The 26,549-nt window shown below is 37.5% G+C and overlaps 1 protein-coding gene across 1 annotated transcript in view; it reads right to left on the bottom strand.

Moving 5' to 3' along the window:
• Positions 1-26,549, bottom strand: part of LOC131067985 (inositol phosphorylceramide glucuronosyltransferase 1) — an 89,522-nt gene that overhangs the window by 28,908 nt on the left and 34,065 nt on the right. The window contains exon 4 of the mRNA XM_058003168.2: positions 24,496-24,653. Coding sequence (XP_057859151.2) covers positions 24,496-24,653 — 158 coding nt within the window. The remainder of the gene's footprint in view (positions 1-24,495; positions 24,654-26,549) is intronic.

The raw sequence follows: 26,549 nt of genomic DNA, 5'->3' as shown, positions 1-26,549 counted from the left end.
AAATATAGATAGACTATATATATATACTCAATCTCCTTATTATCTTGCATATCACAATTGAATAATGCTGCTGCAGTCTTATGATATTTCTGATCTGATCGATATATCAGAGTTGTAGATTGCTGGATCTTTTTAATATATCCAGATAGAACTTTATCCCTTTTTCGATGCCTTCCCCTCAAATACAAATCTCACTTATAGGCGAAGGGTTCCCATCCTTTGCAACAGTCATCTTCCTTCATACGGAGGTGTCTTTTCCAAAGTTAATCGCTGCATTTCTTAAGTTGAACACATGCCTCTTTAGTCAACATGGCTATTGAAACCTGCTTAGTTTAATGATTATGTAATGTCCCCCTTAGTTTTTTTTTTATTTTTTAACACATAAAAGCACCCGTTAAGGTTAGGAAAGAAGGAAAGATAATCACAATACTGCTGAAAGATAACTCTTCCACTTTCTGATCACCAAGAGCCCAATGTGGGAAGGTGAGAGCATACGGTGAATAGGGGATCGTTAGCTCCAATAACCAACTGAAAATACAATGGTGGGCGGCAAGCCAGCCCCTTCCGCTTGTCTAGCGGGCAAGAGCAACTTAAAGTAGAATCACTCAACCACTTTTCAGCGGGACGACAATCATTACAATTCTGAAAAATAGATCACTCTAACACTTTCCAGCGGTAGGACAGTTCTTACAAACATGGAAATAGATCACTCAACCACTTATTCGGCGGGAGGACTATGAAAACTTCTGAAAGTAACAAACAGGCGGCTAGGCCATCCTCTTCCACTTTTCAGTGGGAATACAAAATGTTAAATGCAACTAAATAAAGGTTGGTCACTACTGAATTCAGCGTTACAATGAGAACATTAACTTGCAGATTACAATAGAAAAATGATATCCGGACACACCAAAATGTTAGGAATCAATCCTCTAACAAATAAGAACTATCCAACATATGAAAAGTACTTAAACAAGTAAATAACCCAGGTCTGATATGAAAAACAACAATCTGAAAATACAGACCAGCAAGACTAGAATTCACCTAAATGCTCATAACTCCGTCCACGCAGCTCCGAATGACGTGAAACCAAATGCAAAGGGGCCCGGGAGACAAGGCATCCACCCAAACCAACAGACCGTTGCAACTCAGATCAAATAATCACTGCACACTTTCCAATACACTCTCCAGCATGGTACGACTTGGGAAGTAGAGCGATTTTCTCTAGAAAATCGAAAAATACTTCAAAACCCACGCAACTTAGCAAAATGAATCGCCTAACATAGAGGAAGACATAGGAAAAATACCCAAAAGCAGCGATTGGACTCCCAGAGACTTATGAACGAATTTCACTTTCAGCTCTATGCAACCAGCAAACTCCAAAACTGAAAAAACACACTCCAAAATTCAGAAAAGCACAAATATCTTCATCTTCGTTGAGCTCAATCTACTCCTCTGGATGAGAAACAGTCACAAGGTTCAGCTAGGCGCTTTCTCTCAAGCACGAAACTAAAGGCACTAGGAGGTATGAATCCCTCGAAGCAAGAGTCTGGAATAATTTCGACAGCACTTCATTATATTAGCAATTGATCCCAAAAACAAGACCCAAGCACTCTTATTTATAACTTTTTGGAGCTCCAAATTCAAATTCAACTCCCTCCAAATTGCTATGAAAAGAAATGAAATTCCATTCAACTTGGACGCCCAAGTAAAAATATGTTTTATTTGGCAACAATTACATTTCTCCCTCAAGTGGCCGCCCACATAAGCAAATATTAAAATAGTGCAAAGTTTATAATCTTTTAATGAGAAATATCTCCAAGGTGGCGTCCAACCTAAAATTATAAAATTGATATTTTGGGCACCAAATCGACCCCCTTAAGTCATCACACAAGTCACGCCTAGGCCATGGGGATTATTAAAGTATTAAAAAATACTTTTACTTCCATATATTGAATACTGCCAAAATGAGCTCAAGGCTAAGGTCCCGAAAACTGCACTGCCTAAAACAGCGTCTAAACTGGACCACTGCAACCTACCAAAAATAGCACTGCCAACAATAGTACCTACTATAAATAGCATACTGCTAAAAATAGTAAGTGTCTCCAAAGTGATTTTAACCACATTCTAAGCAGCTATCGTACTTACTAAAAATAGTAAGTCCGGAAAAGTCACTTGATGCAGATGCATGTCGAACCCTCATGAAGCTCTCTGAAAACCCAGAAGGAATCCAGAATCCAAACTATCAAACTCCCACAAAAACACCCCTGAAAATACCAAGGAGTCCTAAAAAATAGGAAACCCTAATTTCTGCTCCCGACTAGCCTATGGGCCTCCGGAATAGGCTAACGGCCAGCTGAATTATTCACTGCTGAGAAGGGGACATTACAGATTAGTTAAGATACCAAATTTGTTGATCAAGAGTTATTATTTCCTTTGTGTGGCTATCGGCTTAAAGTCAGAAGGTTCTGACATCTTAGTAATGAGACGATTTCCAGTCTAACAAGAAATAAAGATGGCTGTATATCACAGCCTTCATGCTTTTACTGTTCATACATGTTCTCTGTCCCTGTTTACGCTGGTTTCAGATTACTGCTTATTTGCAGAAGCTCTTGTCCTCTTATCAATAGGGAAAGGTCTTCGAGCATAACCTATTGATGGGTATGAAAATGCAGGGGGCATGAAAAAAAAATTACTTCAAAAAAAGCTGCCCCCCAAGCATAGCACATGGCCACCCACATGACCACTAAGAAGAAAAGATTAAAGAAAAACAGTAGTCTCCTATATGGATTAGCCTCTTGCAAAATTGAACTCACACCACCATCTTCACCCAGAAATGTTTGTGTGCTAAGTCAGTGGACTGAGAGGCTTGCACAAAGAAAGGTCAAAAAAAGGTTGAACTTGGTAAAGGAAGCAGCCAATAGGGTGTTTGGACTTTTGAAGGAGGAGAGCAGGCGCTGTGATGTGAAGCAGCAAAGGCAGGGTAAATTAGGCAGAGAAGGCCATGATTGAAAGAGGTCACCGGAACCTATAAAACAAGGGCAATTTGTTAAAAAGATCATTGACAGACAGCAGGCACAAAGAGCAAACCCGACAGCTCTTCAAAAAGGGTCATGGGCAACCAATGGACCTGCAGTAGAAGAGCCAACTTGAAGACAGAATGCTGCAATGGTAGAACAAAATGGGACCAACTAAAAGAGGGTACTGTGATGCGGGGCAGCAAAGGCAGGGTAAATTAGGTGGAGAAGGCCATGATTGGAAGAGGTCACCGTAACCTATAAAACAAGGGCAATTTGTTAAAAAGATCATTGACAGACAGCGGGCACAAAGAGCAAAACCAACAGCTCTTCATAAAGGGTCATGGGCACCCAATGGACCTGCAGTAGAAGAGCCAACTTAAAGACAGAATGCTGCAATGGTAGAAAACAATGGGACCAACTACGACATGACTGTGACCTGCTAAAAGGCCAAACTCCCTACTGTGCAGAATGTGCCTGCTTCAACTGCAAAAAAAAATGCAGATTCTTTTCAAATAACACATTAGTTTTCAGTAATGACTTGGTAGAAATAAATGTATCTATTTTTGACAAAACGTAGTATCCAAAACAAAATGCCATTTACACTATAAATTACAACAAGAAACCATAAAAATATTGTCACCCAAAATCTCCATTGTTCAGGAAATGATATCTTAAACTGGATCTCCTTCACACAATGGTAAAGTTTGTTTTGCCCCAAAATCACTAGATCTAAACACTCAAAAATTGCTCCAACTACCGAAAACCCAACAGCACTTCCATGTCTCGTAATGAACAGAAGTTGCAAAAATGGCAACAAGTAAGATGAATTAACCAAGAAGCACATTAGCAATTATACCATGTTCAATTCAGCAATTGAACTCACCCAAGGATCCTGTGAATATATAAAACCCACCCAAACAATATATTGCCAACTTAATAGTATAACACAAACAATTGCAAAATGACAAGCTGCTTTTATATTATTGATTCTAATTGAAATTGAATCACATGGGGTGCCTTTTTATAGAACAACGGGGAAGAGATCCTGACCCATTGTGATTGTGAGATGATTCCTTCCATTCTAGATGATTGAGAGTTAACTCAAAATATGTGTTTGGTGAAATCGATCATTTAATTTGGTATTGAGCCGATACGAGAGAAAACTGAAGTGTTGACTAGGATGCTAACAAAGACTTCTAGGTCAACTACATGAGATGTATGCTATGAATTATCAGCGCTTACAAGTTAAGCTACCTAGCTAAAAAATGGTGAAATCTGAATAAAAAGGTCCATAGATGTTATACACCAGCATAAATCCACCTTTTGAGCCATACTTTGTGGCCCACGATCAAGACGATTGAATGCTAACATTACAAATTGGAGCTCCTTACATAGATCACTCCATAGTTACGATATGATGTGGAAAGAAAATCTTTCCAAAAGTTAAAATGAACATAATTAATGTTTGAAATTAGTACTTTCCCACACATTAATTAATGTCCATTAAATATTAGGTCTAGTGCTCTCCAAATGTTTGAGACCTGCTTTCCCATAGGTTGAGGTTTTCCCTATCCTAACAAAGGAGGAAGAGAGCAAGGACCTTAAGGCAATCTCCCAGCAAAAAAGGGAGAGGGGAAAGGCCATAAGGCACTCTCTCGATGAAAGAGGGATAGGGAGAGAAGCAAAGTCTTAGACTCTCTCTCAAAGCAAGAGGGAGAAGGGGAAGTACATTAGACACTCTCCCAACAAAGGAAGTAGGGATGCTTATGCAAACCTTCATTGAGATAGGTTCCTTGATTGAGATAGGCTTCTTGATCTATCGATCAAGCACCTAATAGAGACCTGCATCCTTGACCTATAGCTTGAAGAGCATTTGTTTTAATGGACAACATTTTTGTTTGGAAAATGTTTTGATTTCAACACTTATCATTTCCACTTATACAAGGCATTTTTCCACTTCATATTGTAATTATGGAGCTATCCATATAAGGAACTCTAACCTGTAATCCCATCAATTTTATCACTCACATGTTGATTTGATCCTTCTTCAGACAATTTCCCTCCCAAAGCTTTCTTTGTTAGACATAACAAAGTGAGGAAGCTCAACGTCTCAAAACTTCATTTGTTGGAATTCAGCTAAAAAGAGTACTTATCGATGTTTTCAAAGTGAATAAGCAGGAAGTGTTGAAAGCAGTAAACAGTTGTGAATCTACTTAAAATTTAGAGATTTTGTTTGAGAAAAATTACCTTTCAATAGGGGAGACGACCCAGTAGTTAAGCACCCTAACTTCGTTCTTCTCAAAATCCTACGTGGAAATGTCAAATCACTCCTAAGTTTTGACAGTAACTTACTTGGTAAGTCCCTTGCTTATAACTAAGGTTTCACGGCCACATCAGCATGCTTTTTGCCAAGGTGTCCAAAAAGGCCCAATAGAAAGTGAGACCGATAATTGTGCTCTAAGTCATATTTTATTGGTGTGATGATGCGGCATCACATAATTTGTTGCTTTTTAGATCTAACGGAATACATTTCATTCAATTATGGGTAGTCATCATCAACACTAACAACTTTAAAGTGACAACTATTGGTGCAATATTGTCAAAAATATTGAGCATTAAATAACAAGGGCTATAACAACAATTGGAATGTGCTCAACTACTAGATCATCTCCCCTAGTAAGGCCCATAAAATTCGTAAGTAGTTTCAAATTTGTTATTGGTTGCAATGACAACATTTCTCTGAATTTAAAACCCTTATGCCAAACACGTGGCCCTATGAATGAACAGAAAGATTGTCTAACAAGAATAGACCAACACAGAAAGTATAAACAGTGAACATTCAAAACATTAATTTCCCCAACATAAGAATTGCCTCCTTATATGGAAATGGATTTCTAAATCTTAGAGATAGAAGCTTTTAGCAAGGATAATGGTAGACTGATAATGGGGTTGAAAGCTATTTTATAAGCACCAAGTGGCAAGTTGTTAACAAACATGATAGATACCTCAAAAGCTATAAATTTCAATGTCATGTCCCCTTTCTACTGATGCTAAGAAAATAAAAAAAATAATATTGGGTTTTGTCCAAATGATTACATTGTTTAAAAAGGGCAGCTTCTTATTATTATTTTAGAAAGAAAGGTCCAACATAATGTTATGAAAATTGTAATGTCCCCTTATTTAATCTCTTAAGATTTTGGGACTATTTACTAATAACTTCGATTGCAAGAGACTTCTTTCTAATCAAACACTTTACTTATAACATAAAATGCAGTATCTAGATATTTTACAAGACTTATATTGATGATACTACTTATGATAATTGATATATTCTAAATTGAAGAGTGCAATCTATCTATCTTATCGATTTGATATGATGGAGTATCTTTTGCTATCTCTGATATAACTATGAGAATTATGCAATGGTGTCTGTAATATGGATGCTACACTCTGATCTGCAATGCAAAAAGCTTGTCACTTTGATGTTTATGGAGTTAATCCTGAGTTCTCAGATAAAGCTGTGTGAATCATGCAATTGATCTTCTCCTTATCACTTATGGTGATGATACGATACTTCTTGTTCCTGATATTACTTTAGAAGTATGCAATGATAATGTGATTTGGGTCTGATCAGACCTCCCACTTCAAAGTAATCGCTTGTCTGATATACTGATTCAAATGGCAATATTTCTTGGTGCTATTCCTGATTGATGTCCTTAGAAGGCTACTATTCAATAAGAGTGATTGTTCAATAAGGAAACAACGATTGTGACAAGCAATGACTGTTCAATAAGGAAACAACGATTGTGACAAGCAAGGACTGGAAGAATCAGATTTGATACATGAGATCATCATCGTCTTATTGCCACATCAAGGAAGAAATGTTGATCGAGAAACAAAGTCACTGTTCCAGAATTACGTAAGCAAATTAATAACTAAATTAATCTTAATGAAGTGGCACGTGTGGGCCTCAAGTGCAAAAGGGTGCGATGGTGAGATACAACTTCTCACATCAAATCCAATTGGGAGATATAAATTTGCCATTGTGAGATCTTACAAGGATCATCGATTATATCTATTTCTTATTTTCATCCATATTTTGATCACTCTTATTGAGCAGTAGCCTTCTAAAGGCAATTGAATATTTCTTTAAGGACATCAATCAGGAATAGCACCTAAGAAATATTGCCATGTGGGATTAGATATATGCTGTGTGAGATAATGTTTGGTGCATATACGATACCTGTGGCAAAACCAACATGGTATCAGAGCGGGCTTAAGAGAATATCGTGGGATTAGCTTCATATTGGAGATTGCGTTTAGCACTTTTGGGTATGCATGGTGTATGAAGCAGATTCATAGTGTTTTCTCTCACAGCCCGAGTCGGAGTATATCAGAGCTGCATTGTATGATTCTCAATGTTCCTTGATTGGAGCACATGCGTATAGAAGTCAGCCTACCTTTCACGGGCTACTGGCTATGGAGAGTGCACATCACAATATTTGACAGAGGGGGCTTTGCCTAGCATCTCACATTGATCCATTTGATAGCATCCTGAGCATCAACTTTCACATTGGCATTGGGGGCCTCCATACAATCCCCATACTCCAAGACTGTCCAGGACAAAATCGTGGTTGTAAATGCCATTGGCAGCCCAAAAATTAATGTGATCCCCTAAATCGTGCATTCCAATAGGCTTTAAATATCTGCGAAATCAATCCAGTCAACTGTCGATTTGAATTCTGGGGACACTCAATGTAGCTTTCTCTTGATTTGGTGTACCTCTTTCCTCATTCTACTGCTAGTAATCTATGGGTACACCTTTACATGCATACCAGGTTCTCTATGATGTCGATAGCTAACGCTATCCTTTAATTTGTTGAAGCATGACATCAAACCAGTGCTTATATGCAACTTGGTTTTGACTAGAGAGGATTTACGTGTTCAGACCTATCTAAAGATCATTCACGATTCATGATGGGCAGAGCCATAACCTGTAAAAAGAATGTGTTGAATGCAGGATTTGTAATCCTTCTATTTATCAATGCCTGTGCAATTCACTTAGAGCCCAAACTGTCTTTTACTGAGGGCTTGGTTGGGCACACACAGTTCAGTAGAGGTGAAACAACTGGACAAGACGACTGTATTATTGCGAGTGCTGATATATGTCTTCCTGGAGTCGGGTGGTGCTGAATAAAGACAGGAGTCTGAAGATTTAGGAAGAATTGATTCTGTTCCTGAGACTCATGTGGCAGATAGTAGAGTCGGTCAACAGGCCGGTGTTTCGACAAGCATTATGTCGAGCTATTCTGATCTTATATTTTTCACTCTTTGTTGAATGCTGGAGTATTCGGGTTGACATGAAGAGGAATTGGAATCCATTGATGACAAGGGAGATCTTAAGAGGAACCATGGACAAAGGGAAGTGATAGTGATTATGCGATTACAAGAGTCAACCCTCATCCATCATAGTCGGGAATTTGGCTCTCATTGTATCGAGCACCTGAAGAGATTCTAATTTAAATGAGATAAGTATTTCATAATGTTCATGAATTTTCTACGTGGCTATTAATTCATACAATTATATTGGAACAGTGATCCTCGAGTGCTTCTAACATTGGTATTTCTCTTCGGGATAGTTTAGTTCTATAAACTATTATTAATCTCTTTGAGAAGCTTTCAGGACGAACCAAGAAGCATAAGAGATTGCATTCAAGGAAGGAAGAACTTGATGCTTGCTGCCATGAGACTGAGTTGGTGGCTGAAGTCGTTTCTTTGAAGAGGAGGAAATAACATCCAGAGGAAGCAGACTGCGAGGGGATTTTGTTCTAAATCTCAAGATGGTCATATTCATGTCTGGTCTAGGGCTCGATCTTATGACAGTAGGTCCATGGTGGTCCTGGATCTAGCACTTCCAGCCGTATGTGGATCATACCAAACGATGAGAGTCTCTTGGAGCAAGATATCTTCCATGATTGGAACCATGTGAGCAGGGTATGCTTCTGTGACAGAGGGAGCAGCTAAGAGGATGTGCTTTGACTGACATCTGAGGATCTTGGTCATATTGGTCCAGAGGGAGTGGACCATGTCAAGATGGTTTCTCTAGTAAAAGGACTATGATTCATGGGATGGAGTCCCATGGCCTTTATGCTAACTCCTAGGTCATGATATTCCTGGATAGATGAATACTTGGTGAGCTTGGAATCCACCACGAGTGATGCAAACTCCAACCTTGTATTTCATGAAAGGTCAAAGCATGTGGAGATCAAGTATCACTATGTTAGAGACATGGTGGAAAGGTATGCTATTCACTAATGTATTCTCTAAGATGTTTAAATTGTAAACTCTTATTATGCAATCTTATTAATATGATATGGTTCATGATTAGTATCATGTGTGCGACTCCATGACAATATTGGTTCAATACTTGATGAGCCCCTGTGAACATTATTGTGAGGTGACGATCTCTCAATAGTGAACACTTGTACATCTGATCATTATCATAAGGTGACGATCTTACGATATTGATTGATCATACCATTATGATGGATATCATGGGACGTGATATCTATGGATATATCATAATGGTTTATATCTCTAGTAGTAATATATATGCATATGCCATAATGGTGGATATCATGAGACGTGATATCCATGGATAAGCCATAATGGTGGATATTACATAAAGAGATATTCATGGTGGATTTCATGTGATGTGAAATACGTGGGCATGCCATGTAGTGATATCTATGGATATGCCATAATGGTGGATATCATGTGAGGTGATTATCTATGGATAAGCCATAATGGTGGATATTACATGAGATATCTATGGTGGATATCATGTGAGGTGATATCTGTGGATAAGCCATAATGCTTGATATCAAAGTGAGGTGATATCTTTCCCTTCCACAAATGAGTGGTCATTGTGTTAGTCATCTCAATGAAGTGATGTGACTTGTAGAGATCATGAAGGATTCCTCCCTAGCTAAGAGGGAGTGTTGATGTTATAGCGTCAGTAGTAATCCTTCAAGACCGACTGAGACCAAATATGTGAATGGCCTATTGGCCTTACATATTTGGTGATTCGATCATTTAGATTTAACTATACTTCTCACTCTAGCCGATTTGTGATATGCATCATAGTTGAAAAACTCGGACTCGCCACGGACTCGGCAAACCAAAAATTTGGACTCGGACTCGGACTCGTGAAAGACTCGTGAAAGACTCGGCAAGGACTCGGCAAAAAAAAAAACCGTAGTTTTACAAAAAAACATAAAGAAATTAATGCATTTAGAGAACATAAGAGCCATAATTGAAACATTACACATGTCACATACTCATAGTTTCAAACTTTCAACTCTAAAATGTATAATACCAAGATTTCTTCAATGCTAATTATGCTTTTATATGGAGCCTAATCAGACTCAGAGGTTAAATTTTCCCTACTTCCATCGGCGCAATTTCCCCCCATATTTTTCGACGGGGGTTTCGGGGCAACGCCCCCAAGTTGGGGTCAAGGGGCATCGCCGAAAGATCCTAAAATTTGACTAAGTCTGGAAAATTGAAGAATCCTCCAAAAACTAGATTTTGCATTATAACTCCTGGAGGTTCGAAACCACTCTCAAACATCCTGACAGTATATATGGAATATAACTTAAAGTCTGGAATGTCATCTTGATCTTCAAATGCCCTGAAATTTGGCTAAGTCTGGAATGTCTTCCTGATCCTGAAATCTGACTAAGTCTGGAAAATTGAAGAATCCTCCAAAAACTAGATTTTGCATTACAACTCCTGGAGGTCCGAAACCACTCTCAAACATCCTGACAGTATATATGGAATATAACTTAAAGTATAAGTGACATTTCCTTTTATCTTTCTTCTTTCTTATTTCCATATATGAATCCTGACGGAGAGACCTAATTTTTTCACATGTTAAACTCAATTTTAAAGCTTGCATGACATTTTCTCTGGGTCGCACGAGTCCATCTGAAAGACTCGCGAGTCCATGCAAAAGACTCGCGCGAGTCCTTGCAAAAGACTCGCGAGTCTTTCAAATGGACTCGCCAGGACTCGCCTCGGCGAGTCTTGGCGAGTCGACTCGTGGCTCCCATGGACTCGCGAGTCCGTGGCGAGTCCGTGGCGAGTCCACGAGTTTTAAAACTATGATATGCATATCTGTTAAGCAAATTAACAAAGCAAAGTAATGTTATTATTATTATTAATCAATATGAGAATCGATATTGTTAAGCAAGCAATATCATTAATGATCAAATGTTATTGCTAATCGGTTATGTTAATGAACAAAGCTATATTCGTTTATAGCTCACGGCCCTTATTGAAAGAATACGATATTTCATGAGTCGTCGTAACTCCCTGAGGAGAGATGACTCTCTTCCATGTATATATATATATATATATATCAAGAAACGAAGATAGCAAAAGGGATTCATATTCACTCAATGTACAGAGAAATAATGGAAAACCGTGTTCATTCTAATTCTGTCGATTCAAATATTAATATAGCAGATTGGGTAATTGTATCGGGTCTGATAATATATCAAGCAGATCGACTGTCTAATATTGACAACAGACAGATCGATAACACATCAAAGAAACACTCAGCAGTTCGTATAACATTCAAGGCAGATCGGATATCACAGAAGACAGAACAATATTTGATGTCATTTGAGTGAATGGTCAGCCAGGTGTGATTAGATATATGTTATGTGAGATAATGTTTGGTGCATATACGATACCTGTGGCAAAATCAACAATGTCCTCTTCAATCCGAAGTGCATTTGATGGTGATAAACGATTTGTTCAATAATCCTACTTTATTGCATATTGCCCCTCTGCTTATGAACTTCGCAAGTTATCAATCAAGACTATATTGTCTTATAAATTTATTGTCTTTCTATTCTATCTAAATCTAAATTATTGTTTTTGTTAATGACTAATCATGGAGATGTCTTAGGTCTGCCACACCTGTAGTATAAATAGTTCTTCCTGCTCGTTTGGTTGATAGGGATTTGATGGGGACATCACAAAAATGGACCTATTAAAGTGTCATTAGGCAAAGGGGTCCAAAAGTGTTGTTTTGTTGAAAAGCCTTTCTAGACATTTCTCAAATAATTTTTTAAGGGTTTAATTATTTTCCCTCAATGAGTCTATAAAATGAGGGTTAGGCATAGAACAGAAATATATTGTTATTAATATCAAACCCTATTTCAGAAATTAAACCATTTTTTTATCTCCATACCCAAGGGCAGCAAAAATCTGAGGACAAAGACCCTCTTGGTTTCCATTTATTAGAAGATAGGGCTTTACCTTTGTAATAATGTCACCTTAGTGACTTAAGTGGTTTGTTTCGTTTCCTTTTTATTTTTTTAGATATCTAAACTATGTCATGTTTATCCATTGGTGTGTCATGCTTATCCATTTCATCTCCAGATTCTATATAAAAAGATAAACCTCTTTGTGATAAGTTATCTTGATATCTAAATAGAATAATACTGTATTCTATTTCTTCTTACAACATAGTATCAAAGCAAGTGGTCATGTGAAAGGGAGTTTTTCATTTGCAGCACAGGTTTTCTTCAAAAGAAAATTCAAGGATTTTTTGTGTACAAAATTGTGTATGGTATTGTTGATGTGTTTTTTGTACACGACCAAACACAGAATAAAATACCTAAAAAGGTACCTTATCCTCTCTTGAGCAAAGTTCCTGACTGCTGAAGATCTCGCCAAAGGATCAGTCAGAGTAACTCCAAGGTTCTGTTATGTAGGATCTCTACGTGTGGATAAGCTCTTTGTGGTATGATGTGATTTTGCTGGAATCACAAGGGGACTTACACTTGACGACTTAAACGTCTGATTTGCTGGAATCACAGGATTTCACTAGCCTAGATTTTTTGAAAAAAGGAAAAAGGATGAGGGCGAGGGAAGGATCTAATTTTGATACTAGGACCATCTCCACAAGGTTAATGCGATCTTCGGAGGAAAACTTTATGATGTTCAGATCATCGCTATAGGCATAGACACCATCAGGCTGATGCATATCAGTGAAGAAGCGACAATTAAAGTTAAGCTTAAGCTGAATGATTCCAGTTGACTACACAAGGCAAGTCTGCAATCAACAAACTACTAGTAGTATGGATATACGAATTTCACCATCAATCAAACACATTTCTTCCACTCATCTAATAACATGAAATCAAATCTGAGAAGTATAGAGACCATGCAAATTGTTGAATCGACCCATAGATTTCACCATTTCTTCAATGAAGTTTTACAAGTCTTTTACAACAACATATTGGCAACAATCTTTACCTTCTCTTTCTATTCTACTATAATTGCTATTCTATCAACTGACTATTCACTATTTCTAAGTATTCACCTTCTAACTACTGACTAACTATTAGCCTTTACAAATGAGGAGCCAGGGCTTATATAGTGCCCTCAATACAATTCAATGGCTCAGATCAACTAAGATCAATGGCAGAGATTTTACAATGAAAACCCTAATTAGGGTTTGTTACAACAACTCAATTCTGGCCAATGAAATAATTGCATTATTTGGACACATGTCTTCTTTGGAATATTCGACCAATGGATAACTGGGGTAGGTACATCAAAGTTTGTGCCATCTTTGATGAGTCAGGTACATTGAATCTGGACACGCTGAGGTGGACCAATCCGACTGGAGGAGTGATGACTGGGATGCCACCTTGTCTGACACTTGCAACTTGGTAGATATTCAATTTGATGATGCTGACAAGCTAACTTTAATTAACTCTTCTGAAACTGTCTGCCTCTTCAACAAACCCTTGCTTTAACCTCCTTTGTCTTCAATGTGCAGGATGGATGGTGTACCTTTCCTTGGAACGTTGGACTGAAAGATGTCGTCCTTGATGATGCTAGACTAGAGAAGGTCGTCCCTGATGATGCTGGACTGGAGAAGGTCGTCCTTGTTGATGCTGGACTGGAGAAGGCCATCCTTGTTGATGTTGGACTGGAGAAGGCCGTCCTTGTTGATGCTGGACTGGAGAAGGTCGTCCTTGTCTTGGCTTGATCTTCTTTCATCTGCAAAAAAAAATCAAAAGATGATTAAGGACATAATAAATTCATTTCAACATAGTATTTTACACCTTAAGTCATCAACAAAAGATATTAAATGGAGCTTGCTCAAGATTTCCCAAGGACAGGCCCTATAAGAATTTCGCCCTAGACCCTCTGGAAGGGTCAGGAGCGAAATTAGCATTCCTGGCCAACTTAGACCTCTTTTCAACGTTACCTCACAACCAGCTCCTTGCTTGGCCCAAACAAGGTGAAAAATAGTAGTTTCAAAAGATTTCGCCCTGGACCCTCTGGAAGAGTCAAGAGCGAATTTTGCATTTTTGGACAAATTCCATCATGTCTCTACTACAAAATGTCTTCCAAGGCAAGCATACGCTATCCTTCTCCTCACCAAAGGCTAGGAATCTACAACTTGACCTTCCTCATGGGCAAACTAGGTGATTTTGGGAATTCGCTCTGGACCCTCTAGAAGGGTCAGGAGCGAAATTCCTTCTTTAGGCTTCATTTTACACTTCCTTCACTTCAATTCATCTGGACTCCCCCACATTGAATCCACTTCCCAACTTGGCAACATTGGTTTGATCTTCACAAGGCCAAAAGGTCAAATTTGCTCAAAACCTAGCCAGGGACAGGACCTATCCAAAATTTCGCTCTGGACCCTTTGGAAGGGTCAAGAGCGAAATTCCAATTTTAGCTTAAAATATGCATCTTTGATGGTCAAGAGTCTATCCAAGGCAATCCAAATGGTATCTCTCACCCTTGTTTAGGCTTGACTTCACTCAAATCTCGAGGAAAAAGGTGGTTTTAGGGTTTTTCGCTCTAGACCCTTTGGAAGTGTCAGGAGCGAATTTTTTGTTTGTAGCTCACTTCTCCATCATTTCAACTTCAAATCACTTCACAAGGCAAGGAAACACTTCTCTTCTCTCATCCAATTCCAGTTTGACTTAATTTTGCAAGGAGAAAAAGGTGATTGAAGAATTTTCGCCCTGGACCCTTTGGAAGGGTCAAGGGCGATTTCTTCCTTTAGCCCAAAATCATCATTTCTGGAGACAACAATCAACTCAAGGGCAATCTCAAGGGCATCGTTCACCTTGGCCTAGGCATGGTTTAGCATAAATTTTAAAGGAATATGTAAATTTTAGGATTTTCGCTCTTGACCCTTGAACTTCTTCCTTTAGCCCAAAATCATCATTTCTGGAGACAACAATCAACTCAAGGGCAATCTCAAGGGCATCGTTCACCTTGGCCTAGGCATGGTTTAGCATAAATTTGAAAGGAATATGTAAATTTTAGGATTTTCGCTCTGGACCCTTTAGAAGGGTCAAGAGCGAAAATCTTGTTTTAGGGTTATTTCCTCATCCTTTCAACTTCAAATCACCTCCAAGACTTAGAACACCTTGCCTCACTCCTCTCTAGGCCATAAAAATCAAAATTTTACCTTGCCTTGCAAAGAAAATAGGTGGAATTGGGATTTTCGCTCTGAACCCTTTGGAAGGGTCGGGAGCGAAAATCTTGACTTGAGCTTACTCCTTCATCATTTGTCCTCAATCAACTTCAACAGGGCAAGAACACCTCTCCTCGCACCCATCCAAGCCATGAAAACCTAACGTTTGACTAGACTTGCAAGGAAAATAGGTGGTTTTAAGATTTTCGCTCTGGACCCTTTGGAAGGGTCAGGAGCGAAAATCACTTTTTGGCTCAATTCCTTCAAGTTTGATAATTATTGCTAAGTCAAAGTCATTCCTGAGGACCTCTCCCATCAAAACTCGCCCTAGTCAGCACTTGGCTTGGCACAAAATTGGGAAAAAAGGTGATTTAGAGAAAATTCGCTCTGGACCCTTTGGAAGGGTCAAGAGCGAAAATCTCATTCTTGACCAAAAATCATCATTCTTTCAACTTGAAACTTCATTGCAAGGTAAAATCTCATCTCTCTTCGCCCTAGGAACAAGGTTTTAAGCCTAAGAAAGGTCAAAAAGTAGGCTTGTAAGGAATTTCGCCCTGGACCCTTTGGAAGGGTCAGGAGCGAAAATTCCTTTCTTGGCTAAAACCCTCATTCCTCAATGCTATCAAACACTCTCAAAGGCAAGATCATGTCCATTTTCCCTTTCAACATGCTTTGGACATCACAATTTGCTCAAATAGGGAAGGAAATGAGGTCTAGGAGGATTTTCGCTCTGGACCCTTTGGAAGGGTCAAGAGTGAAAATCTCATTCTTGGCTTGATTCTCCATTTCTTCAACTCCAATCCACTCTAGAAGACAACTAGACATCATTATTCACCTAAGGGATAAGGTCTTAAGCCAAAACAAGGTCAAAAGAATAGGCTTGCAAGGAATTTCGCTCTGGACCCTATGGAAGGGTCAAGAGCGAAATTCACCTTCTTGGCTAGAATCCTTCATTTTTTCAAAGCTCTCACACATTTCCAAAGTCCAAACACGTCCATCCTTCCTTTCAAGATGCTCTGCAAATCAAAATTTGGTCAAACCAGGGAAGAAATGAGCTTTAGGAAGATTTTCGCTCTGGACCCTTTGGAAGGGTCAGGAGCGAAAATCTCATTCTAGGCTAGATTACTCACTTTTCAAACTTCAAACCACTTCAAGAAGCAAACTTAGATCATTTTCCACCTGAGGAAGAAGGTTTCAAGGTCAAACAAGGTAGCAAATGAAGTTTATGATGAATTTCGCTCTGGACCCTTTGAAAGGGTCAGGAGCGAAATTCTCCTTTAGGCCAAAATCTTGTTCTTCAAAATCAATCAGCTCCATCTCAAGGCAAGAACATACCAATTCATCCCCCAACATGCCCTAGAAACCAACACTTAGTCAAAATTTGAAAGGAAATGAGAGCTACAAAGATTTTCGCTCTGGACCCTTTGGAAGGGTTAGGAGCGAAAATCATGTTTTGGGTTGGATCCTTGACTTTTCCTATTTTCATCCTCTTTGGGAAGTAAACATAGATCCTTCCTCATGCATCTCCACCTTGGTCTTGACTCTTGCTAAAGGAAAAATGAGTGTTTTCAAGAATTTCGCTTTGGACCCTCTGGAAGGGTCAGGAGTGAAATTCATCTTCTTGACTAAAATCCTTCATCTTTCAATCTTGACAAGGCTAGAACATTCAAAAATACCTTCAAACATGCCTTAGGAACTAGAAATTTGGCCTTGATAAGTGAGAATTTGAGGTCTTCAAGGATTTTCGCTCTAGACCCTTTGGAAGGGTCAGGAGCAAAATCCCTATTCTTGGCCAAGATCTTGACTTCATTTTCACATTTCTTCATTCAAACAAGCGCTTTTACCTTCATTCAAGCCTGGTAATGCGTTAGTTCTAGGTTTTGGTCAAAGTAGAATGTCTTATGGAGAATTTCGCTCTGGACCCTTTGCAAGGGTCAGGAGCGAAATTTGACATTTTGGACTCTCCGTCAGGGTCATTTTATGGAATATAACATTTAAGTATAAGTGAAATGTCACTTATACTTTAAGTTACATTCCATATATACTTCCAGGATGTTTGAGAGTGGTTTCGGACCTCCAAGAGTTATATTGCAAAATCTAGTTTTTGGAGGATTCTTCAGTTTTCCAAACTTAGTCAAATTTCAGGATCAGGACATTCCAGACTTAGCCAAATTTCAGGGCATTTGAAGATCAGGATGACATTCCAAACTTCATCACTCACCAACTTGACCTAGCTTGGACCTTCAAGAATGATACCCACTCACAAAGCAAGACACAATTAGCAACAAGAGCAAAACCAGGCCCTAAGGAAGACTCTCAAAGAAATCCTAACCTGGAGCACCTGCTGACTCCCCTGGCTCAAGCAAAGCCTACCATCTTATTGATCCCCTGGCGACACTCAAAATGCAAAGGCTAACAGACAAACCCTAAACACCTAGAAAGCAAACTCCAGAAAGAAAAAAAAGTAGGGGTCCCCATTTGCAATGGGGCGATGTGTGAATACGTCACAAAAGGTATTTCAAGAGGAAATCATGAATGTTTGCAAGGTAGATCATGGCATTTGGTATGTGTGAAAAATGAGACTGGTAGTAGAAAGAAATCACAGTCGAGGAATGTTTGATAAATTTGTTACTTTTTGGTAAAAATCAAGACAGGCCATCTGCAAGGTGAAAATCATGGGGTTCTTTTGTTAAAAAATAATGGAATTTTTATTTGGCAAAATTGCCCCATACTTCTGCTTGAAAAATAAATTGAATGAATGATTCAATAATCGGATAATTACATTGAACGATATACACACATATATAGAGAGGTTACAAGATGATGTTCTATAATTAGAACATAACGTTAAAGTAAAAGATTAAAGAGCTAAATGCTAAATTAAGCATGAAAGCTAAATTAAACGTGAAAGCTAAATTAAGCTTAAAAGTTAATTAACTAAAAAGAAAAAGCTAAATGCTAAATAAAAACTTAGAAGCTAATTAACTAAAAAGCTAAATGCTAAATAAAGCTTAAAAGCTAATTACATAATAAAAAGCTAACTTAACAAGCTAAATAAGTTGACAACTTAAAATAGAAGATGACCACTAAAAATAGAAGATGACCATTATAGAAGATATTAATATTATTTTAACACCCTCCCTAATGGTCATTTTACTCAATACCCCTACAGAAAACACTGCAAGTGTTATGATCATAGATGCAAAGAACACTCTGCTGCTACGGAGACCCTCCCAGGATCTGCAGAATGTAAATGACCAAGAGTACCAAAAGCCATCCAAACGAATGTAGCCTTCACACGCGAATTAGAGATCTGGCACACACGAATTACTGAAGCCTGAAACAATGATTTTGAGGAAAAAATCAGCAAACCCTTTTGCAGAAGAGTACCAACTCCAAAACTGACTACAAGATACCACAGTTGCAGATATTCGCCCTGGCAGGTGCGACCCAAACTGACTGCAACAAAGCTTGATTTTTTAGGAGAAAAATCAATCAAAACCAAAGAACTTCGCGAATCACAAATCCCACGCGAACTTCGCGTATTACAGATGATTTTTTAGGAAAAAATCGTAAAAACCAACAAACAATTTTTGAAGAAAAAATCGTGAAAACCTAGAAATCCCACACAAGCTTTGCGGATGAGAGATGATAATTTTTAAGGAAAAAAAATTTGAAACCCTACGAACAATTTTTGAGGAAAAAAATGTGAAAACCAACCAAACAGGAAATTTGCTTATCACAAAGCATAGAAGGCTGACTCCTCTCCAGAATGCTCTGCAACATGAGCCTTCTCTTGTTTCTGAGACCCTCCCAGCCTAGATTGCACGGATGCCAACAATTTCCTGCAATCTTTCTTCATATGGCCAAACTGGTGACAGTAGTTACACTGTACACTTTTCTCCTTTGAAGACTGCATATATTGACCTTGCCCCTTCTGCTAGAAGGACTGACCTTTGCCCTTGTTCTTATCCAAAACTTCAGTTGTGAAGGCTTGTTCAGTGGACGAACTAGCGTTGCTTCCAAACTGTTGCTTCCATCGATCCTGTTGTAGAAGCTTGTTGCAGAAATCAAGAAACTTCAGATCAACACTAGTAGATGAGATATTGAGAGTATCAATGAAATGCTCGTAGGATCTGGGAAGGCTTTTCAACGTGATCACTACCATATCCTCTTCCACCATGGTTCGGCCTATAGCTTCCAACTAGTCACGAATCTCCTTGATCTTCGTGAGATGTCCCTGGATAGATGACTTCTCATCCATCATGATAGAAAACAACATATTCTTCAGAAAGAAAGCTCGGCTCTTGTCGAACGTTTCATGAAGATCCTTCAAGAGATCCCAGATCTCTTTTGCTGTTTTACCTGGAGGCACCTGTGGGAGTTGATCATCTGTGATGGAGAGCTTGATAAGCATGACAGTCTCTCGATTCTTCACATCATGTTTGTCTTAATCATCACCTGTTGTTGTAGGACAAGATTCCTTGCCCAAAACAAGCTGATCAAGGCAACGATACTCAAAGATCGGTAACATGCGTTGTTTCCAGGTGTTGTAGTTGAGGCCGTTAAACTTCTAACTATGTTCCAACATGATGTTGGTCAAAGATGCCATCACAGAAAACTGAGGTTGAACGTGGTCAACCTAGTGAAGGCACAAAGAATGAGACAGAAAATTCTGATTAAAATCAGAATAGAAGCAGCTGCTAAGAAAACTGAAACCCTATAGGAGAATTTTGGCACAAATTTCGAGGTTTGGAAGAAGCCCAGAAATGAAAAAAAAAATTGCAAACTTAAAATAGAATAAATGGTGCCTAGAAGATAGCGAAATTCCCGACGTCCATAGAATTAGCAAAAATTGCTGACTGTTTTTAAATTCCAAGGCAAATTCGCTGGCACAAAATTTGAGGAACAGAAAACGAGGCACCCAGAAAAATCTGAGACCAACCCAAAAAATCTCTTGAAAAACCCACCAAGAATCTGAAAAACAGAATGCAGATTTGACGGCTCAAAAATTGAGGCACGGAAAATGATGCACCCAAAAAAATCTGACGATGACCCAATTGAGGTCTCGAAAAACCCACCAAGAATCTGCAATCAGAATAAAATTTCGACTTGAATTGAAGGGTCAAAACCCTAGTCGAAAATTGCAGAAACCTTAGGAAAATTTTCAAAACTTTGAAAAATTTTAAAACAAAAACTTTCGAAATTTTTTATTTCCATGCTTTGATACCATGAAAAATAAATTGAATGAATGATTCAATAATCGGATAATTACATTGAACGATATACACACGTATATATAGAGGTTACAAGACGATGTTCTATAATTAGAACATAACGTTAAAGTAAAAGATTAAAGAGTTAAACGCTAAATTAAGCGTGAAAGCTAAATTAAGCTTAAAAGTTAATTAACTAAAAAGAAAAAGTTAAATGCTAAATAAAGCTTATAAGTTAATTAACTAAAAAGCTAAATGCTAAATAAAGCTTAAAAGCTAATTACATAATAAAAAACTAACTTAACAAGCTAAATAAGTCGACAACTTAAAATAGAAGATGACCACTAAAAATAGAAGATGACCATTATAGAAGATATTTATATTATTTTAACACTGCTCAAGGGCTTTTGACTTTTTCTACACCTAAATTGCATTGTTTTTATGGATTTTCACTAATATTTTCAAAACAAATTCAAGGGTCTGTTGAATTGTTTGTGCAGCCCACAGGTATAGGCAAATTAATCCACAGCTAGAACTCTCAGGGCTAGGGTTTTCAAACATATTTGTATGTAATTTTTATAAATCTTTTCAGTAGATTTTAAACTAGCAGCTAGGGCAAGGATTGAAGTATTTTGCATCTTTTTAATCTGCAGGTAGGACATAGGGTTTCACCATTTTTTTGTCTCAGGCGGTGTGAAACAAATTTGCAGATTTTCAAGAAAGGATTCAGTCAAAGAGGACCAATTTGAATTACGATGGATGAAGAAATCTGATCTACTTGTATTAAGAACCATCAAAGCTATGAGCCGCACACTTATGCAATTAAGGTTACTCACAAGCACTCCACGTTTGAAGAAACAGCAAAGCTTAAGGCCTTTGATTTGGGTGGGCCACCAAATTGACAGGAAAAACTAGAAAGATTAGTATGCCAAGGTGGATGATGAATCATGCATATTTTAGGAAGCCTATTTTTTGAAGACAGGAAGGAATCCAATGTATATGAAGCTCAATATGAATGGTTGCCTAGGTAGTTAGAGAATCTGTAAATCTTGACAGTCATAGCCTTATGAAGGTCATGAGACAACTTGATGGAGCACTATAGATGTTGCTTAACATTTTCAAGAGATTAGTGATTCAATTGCAGCAGTGGTAATCCAAGAATTGGGGAATTCAGCTTGGGAGTCACACCTTTACGAGAGTTAAAAGGCAACTTGATGGAGGTCTACTTGGTCTAAAGATTGTTTTCAAAGAAAAGCTTCTAATGAATATATGATTGAGTGATCTTAGTTTGTTTGTTAGTATTTCTGTTTTGGTGCAGTAAACCTTAAGAAGGGGTATTTGAAGATAAGGCTTACCTTTGTAACAAAGTGACCTTAGTAACTTACTCCTTTTTAGTTTTTTCGATATCTAAGTCATGTTTGTTGGTTTCATCTCAACACTCTATCCAAGGAGATGAACCTCTTTGCAATAAGTTATCCTCATATCTAATAAAATAAGATTGTGTTCTATTTCTTTTTACAATACCATTTCAGATTGGAGAAAAAAAACCCTCTTGTCCATTCTTGGTGATTCCACTTACGGATTACAATTGTACTAGAAACTGCAGTTTATATTCAGTTCTAGATTATAAGTTAAAGACATTGAAGAATTTTTTCAGATTTCCAATTTGGTATTTTATAGTTATTCAATGAGTTTTTGAATTTTTTATTTGATGTGTTCAAGGAAATTCCAAAATATTATATATTTTGATTTGAAGGTTAATGTTATATGATTGCTAGCCATACCATTCGGTACCAATTGTACCATATTTTGTGTTGTTATTATTCAAAGAAAGGTTGTCATACCTTTCTTATAATATTACATACTATTTTAATGGTGGCAAGTTGATATCTTGTGAAATTTTAATTGTGTTGCTGCCACAGTATTTCGGGACTTTTCCGCAGCTTTTGGGAAATCATTTCCTTATCTTTGTGAAGAACTGTATATATTAACTTTTAAGAAGAATATACTCTTTGCTTGAAGGCACCGTGTATTACTAAATGGACATACCTTCAAATGTGTGAAGCATTGAACATATTGTTAAAGAGTGATAAGGTTAGAAAAGGAAGTTATCTCATTTTCTTTGGCTGACGAACTTTATCAAAGGAGAATTGCAGCCTTAAAAGCTGCTGTCTAATATTATTTAGTCTGCTGTATATTTGGTTTGGGGTACCAGCTGTACCATTTCTGTAATGAAATACACCACATTGTGAATGATGTTCTCAATATCTGTGGAACTTAAGAGCTGAAATTGAATATTTTCGAGTTTATGCAAGCTGTTTGGAATTTTCAAGGAAATCTTTAATCATTTGCTACTGTTTATTGTTCTAACCAGCTGTACAACATTGGTATGCAGCTTATTCTTTATGAGTTTATCCTGGGAGTCAAATTCAGATGTCAGCATGATTAGTATACAATTTCTAGAGGATTTCTATAGTAGCAAAAAACTATTTAAAAGTATTTCAGTTTATTGCAATAATTTTGTCATAGTGTTTAATCTGTAATTTTTTGTGCAATTCACATCCAGAAAGATAAAAGTTTAACGGTTGATATCTATATTGCAAGTTTGGATGGCTATGCCACTATGACATCAGTGAATTAATTTCATTTCTATAAATTTGATGTTAATATGTGAGCTTCTCCACCGAATTCTGATTTTGTATTTGTTCTGAAGGCTTGCAGCCAAAACTAATTTCATTCATTTTCAATGTCAATTTGTAATTTTAGATGACTCAACCACTAGTTTGCATATCAATCTTTCAGATGTTGTTTGCATGCATTGTAGAGTTATGTCGTGTGCAGCTTCTTCCAGTCAGTTACTGACTCAATCACTGTATGCTCTCATCTTAACCAACTCAAAATCTCAGTTTTCAGAAAGTGTAAAGGTCACATGAATGTTCATTGAGAAAATTGTCAAAAAAAACTTAAAATATCCAGTTCAGGATATCACATTCCAGGAGACATTAGGTATGGCAGTATCACATACTAACATATTGCATAATCTATAATAGTTTGATCTGTCAATGGCTATACGTCTAAAACAAGCAAAACGATTGAGAATGGTCAATGATTATGTACACGAAAATAATCTGTAATGGCTACTCACAAGGCATACATTAAATCCCTGCTCAAACACTGAATTAAAATAGAGAATGTGTCCGGAAAAAGATATTGAAGGAACTTGGCATTGCAGAGATTTGAGAATTTGACCAAAAAACATAGATAGTTCTAAAGCTCTATAAAATAAACTAAATAAAGAAAGAGTGAAAATAATTAATCAAGAAATTCAAGACTTAGTTAAATGTAATATCAAAAGTACAATCCAGACATTCAAAATCAACCCATGCAACAATGCACGTTATCAAAAAACAGAAATGTTATTGAGTAAATTTCAACCATAATGATGATCCATTGTTTTGGTCATTATGTATGACTTGACAACATATGAGACCAGCACATCATGTCTGTAAACCACCAGAAATTTTGATGTCATATGAACAGTAATATTTCAATCACTTAAAAAAGCTGCATAATTAAGCTTTCACTTAACAAATTCAAAAACTTCTCAATGCCTGGATAATTTTGTTAGTTTTTGGTTGCAAGTTCCCATTCTCAGAATGCCACAGACAACATACATATGCATAAGCAACAACTTTATGCTGTGAACATCATCACAAACCCTTCCCAACACTTAAAATACCTTGTTGGCCAGCATGTATAAACCAACATCTGCATTATACAGCGTTGAGAGGCGTTCCATGGAAGCTTCGGGTCTAGATTCTTCTGATGATAAATTTGGTTCAAATAGATGAGCATTGGGAAAATCAGCATAGTAGGAATTAAGAAACCCTTGATCTCCTGCAAAACAGAATGATTAATAAAGGGTTAGAATACAAACACCCATACACATAAAACTAGTCAAAGGTTTGGAAGTTATAATGCTCCAATCAAGCACACATTTTGAAAAACTAATAACAGTGTTCCATAGGGATGTGTCCTGGGCATTACATGGGCCTCCAAGATGTCTGAGACAGGAAAGAACAGGGACACAACATCCCCCAGAGATCACCACCTCCCTCCCCCAAACATCACAACTAAACTAAATGTGGACACTCAAGTTTCATAAATAATCTATAATCTTAAATTCACAAGGCGAGTAAGACTATCAGATTTCCAGTGAGACCAAATCAGAGATCCCACACACTTGCACTTCTGGCTTAGGTAGATAGGTAAGTAATGCTATATAGCAGCCATCACATTCCCCTAAGTTTAATTTAAATTTAAATTATGTTGCATCAAGTTCCCTTCATTGGGGTGGAGGAATGCAAAAATGTGAAAAATAAAATGCCTTCAATTTCCACCAAAATCTTAGGCATAAGGGTATTGCCAAAAGGACAGGTGTACAATGAGAATTACTTTAAAATAATTGATGTCAAAAAGGACAAGTGTATTACAACACACAAATTTATCATCAGAAGAATCATTGCCAAAAGGACAGGTGTACAATAAGAATTACTAACACAGTATTACAGAAAAAATAAGAAGTGAAACAATATATGCCAATGTGTGCACAAATGGGCTGCTCCTGGTACACTTAGTGCTCACATGAAAAAAATGGGAAGTATTAAGTGCAGGATTTTTTGCCTTTTTCATATTCTTTATTTTTTAAGTTTTTAAATTTCCTTTATTGTGAGGCCTCCTAGGAAGAACAAATCCCATTGGGTTACTAGTGGGGGAATGCAATGGGGATATTCACAAGTCATGTATTCTTTTTGGCATTTAGACATTTTTATTTTAAATTTTTAGGTTTCTAAATCCCCTTTGCTGTGTGGCCTTCTAAGTTCTGTGTAGGAAAAATCCCCTTGGGTTACTAGCTTACTAGAGTACAGCTGCTCAGGCACGTTCACACTTCACCACACCTCATCAACATTGCCATTGAACATAAATTTAAAATTAGGCAAAAAAACAAATGTTTCAAAAGCTGGCAGCATTAATACAACCATTCAAACACCATGGAAGTCAATGCATACAAAACAACTGGAGCACAAAACCAAGGTCCAAAACGGAGTGCATAAATAAGATAATATGAAGATATGATGAAAACCAATTCCATAAAATAGCACAGTAAAAATTGTTTGATATCATCAAGTTGAAAATTGATCTACATCTCATTGCCAAAAACCTGATAGTGTGGGAGCTAGTTAGGGTTGCAAAACCTGAAGAGCATCCTCCACCCAATAACAAATTAAAGTGAGTATCGTCAAGACCCAAAATTCCTGGTCCTTTGAGGCCCTTGATATAAATATATCCTTCTTATGTGAGATAAGACAAAGATAGAAGTCCATGACTATATCTCTAAAAACATTTCCTGTTGGTTGGCAGACCATTTTAGAATTTCCGAAATGTTTTCCTGTCGCTTAACTTCAAACTTTAAAAAATGATTAATAATTTATAAAAGTTTCCAGCCATCTTGTATAATATTCTAGATGTTGCTTATGTTTCCAATATTAATTCCAGGAGTTTCAAAAAAATTCACAGTTCTGAACGAACAAAGCTTTTCCTTGGGAGAGTAATATTCCCAGGACCAGTCATGACAATTGTGCCAACATCATTAGAAATATCCATCAAAATTTTGAGTGAAATATTGATGCTTTACACAGCAAGGTCATGCCAGGGAGATATTTACCTTGCAGAGAAAAACACCAGGAGTGTTTGTGTCTGTCACTAGAGTGTTATTGGGGAGCTACTACAGGA

Source organism: Cryptomeria japonica, chromosome 6 (assembly GCF_030272615.1).
Source record: "Cryptomeria japonica chromosome 6, Sugi_1.0, whole genome shotgun sequence".
In the NCBI taxonomy this organism is placed as follows: Eukaryota; Viridiplantae; Streptophyta; class Pinopsida; order Cupressales; family Cupressaceae; genus Cryptomeria; species Cryptomeria japonica.
This window is presented reverse-complemented; position numbering and strand designations above follow the sequence as displayed.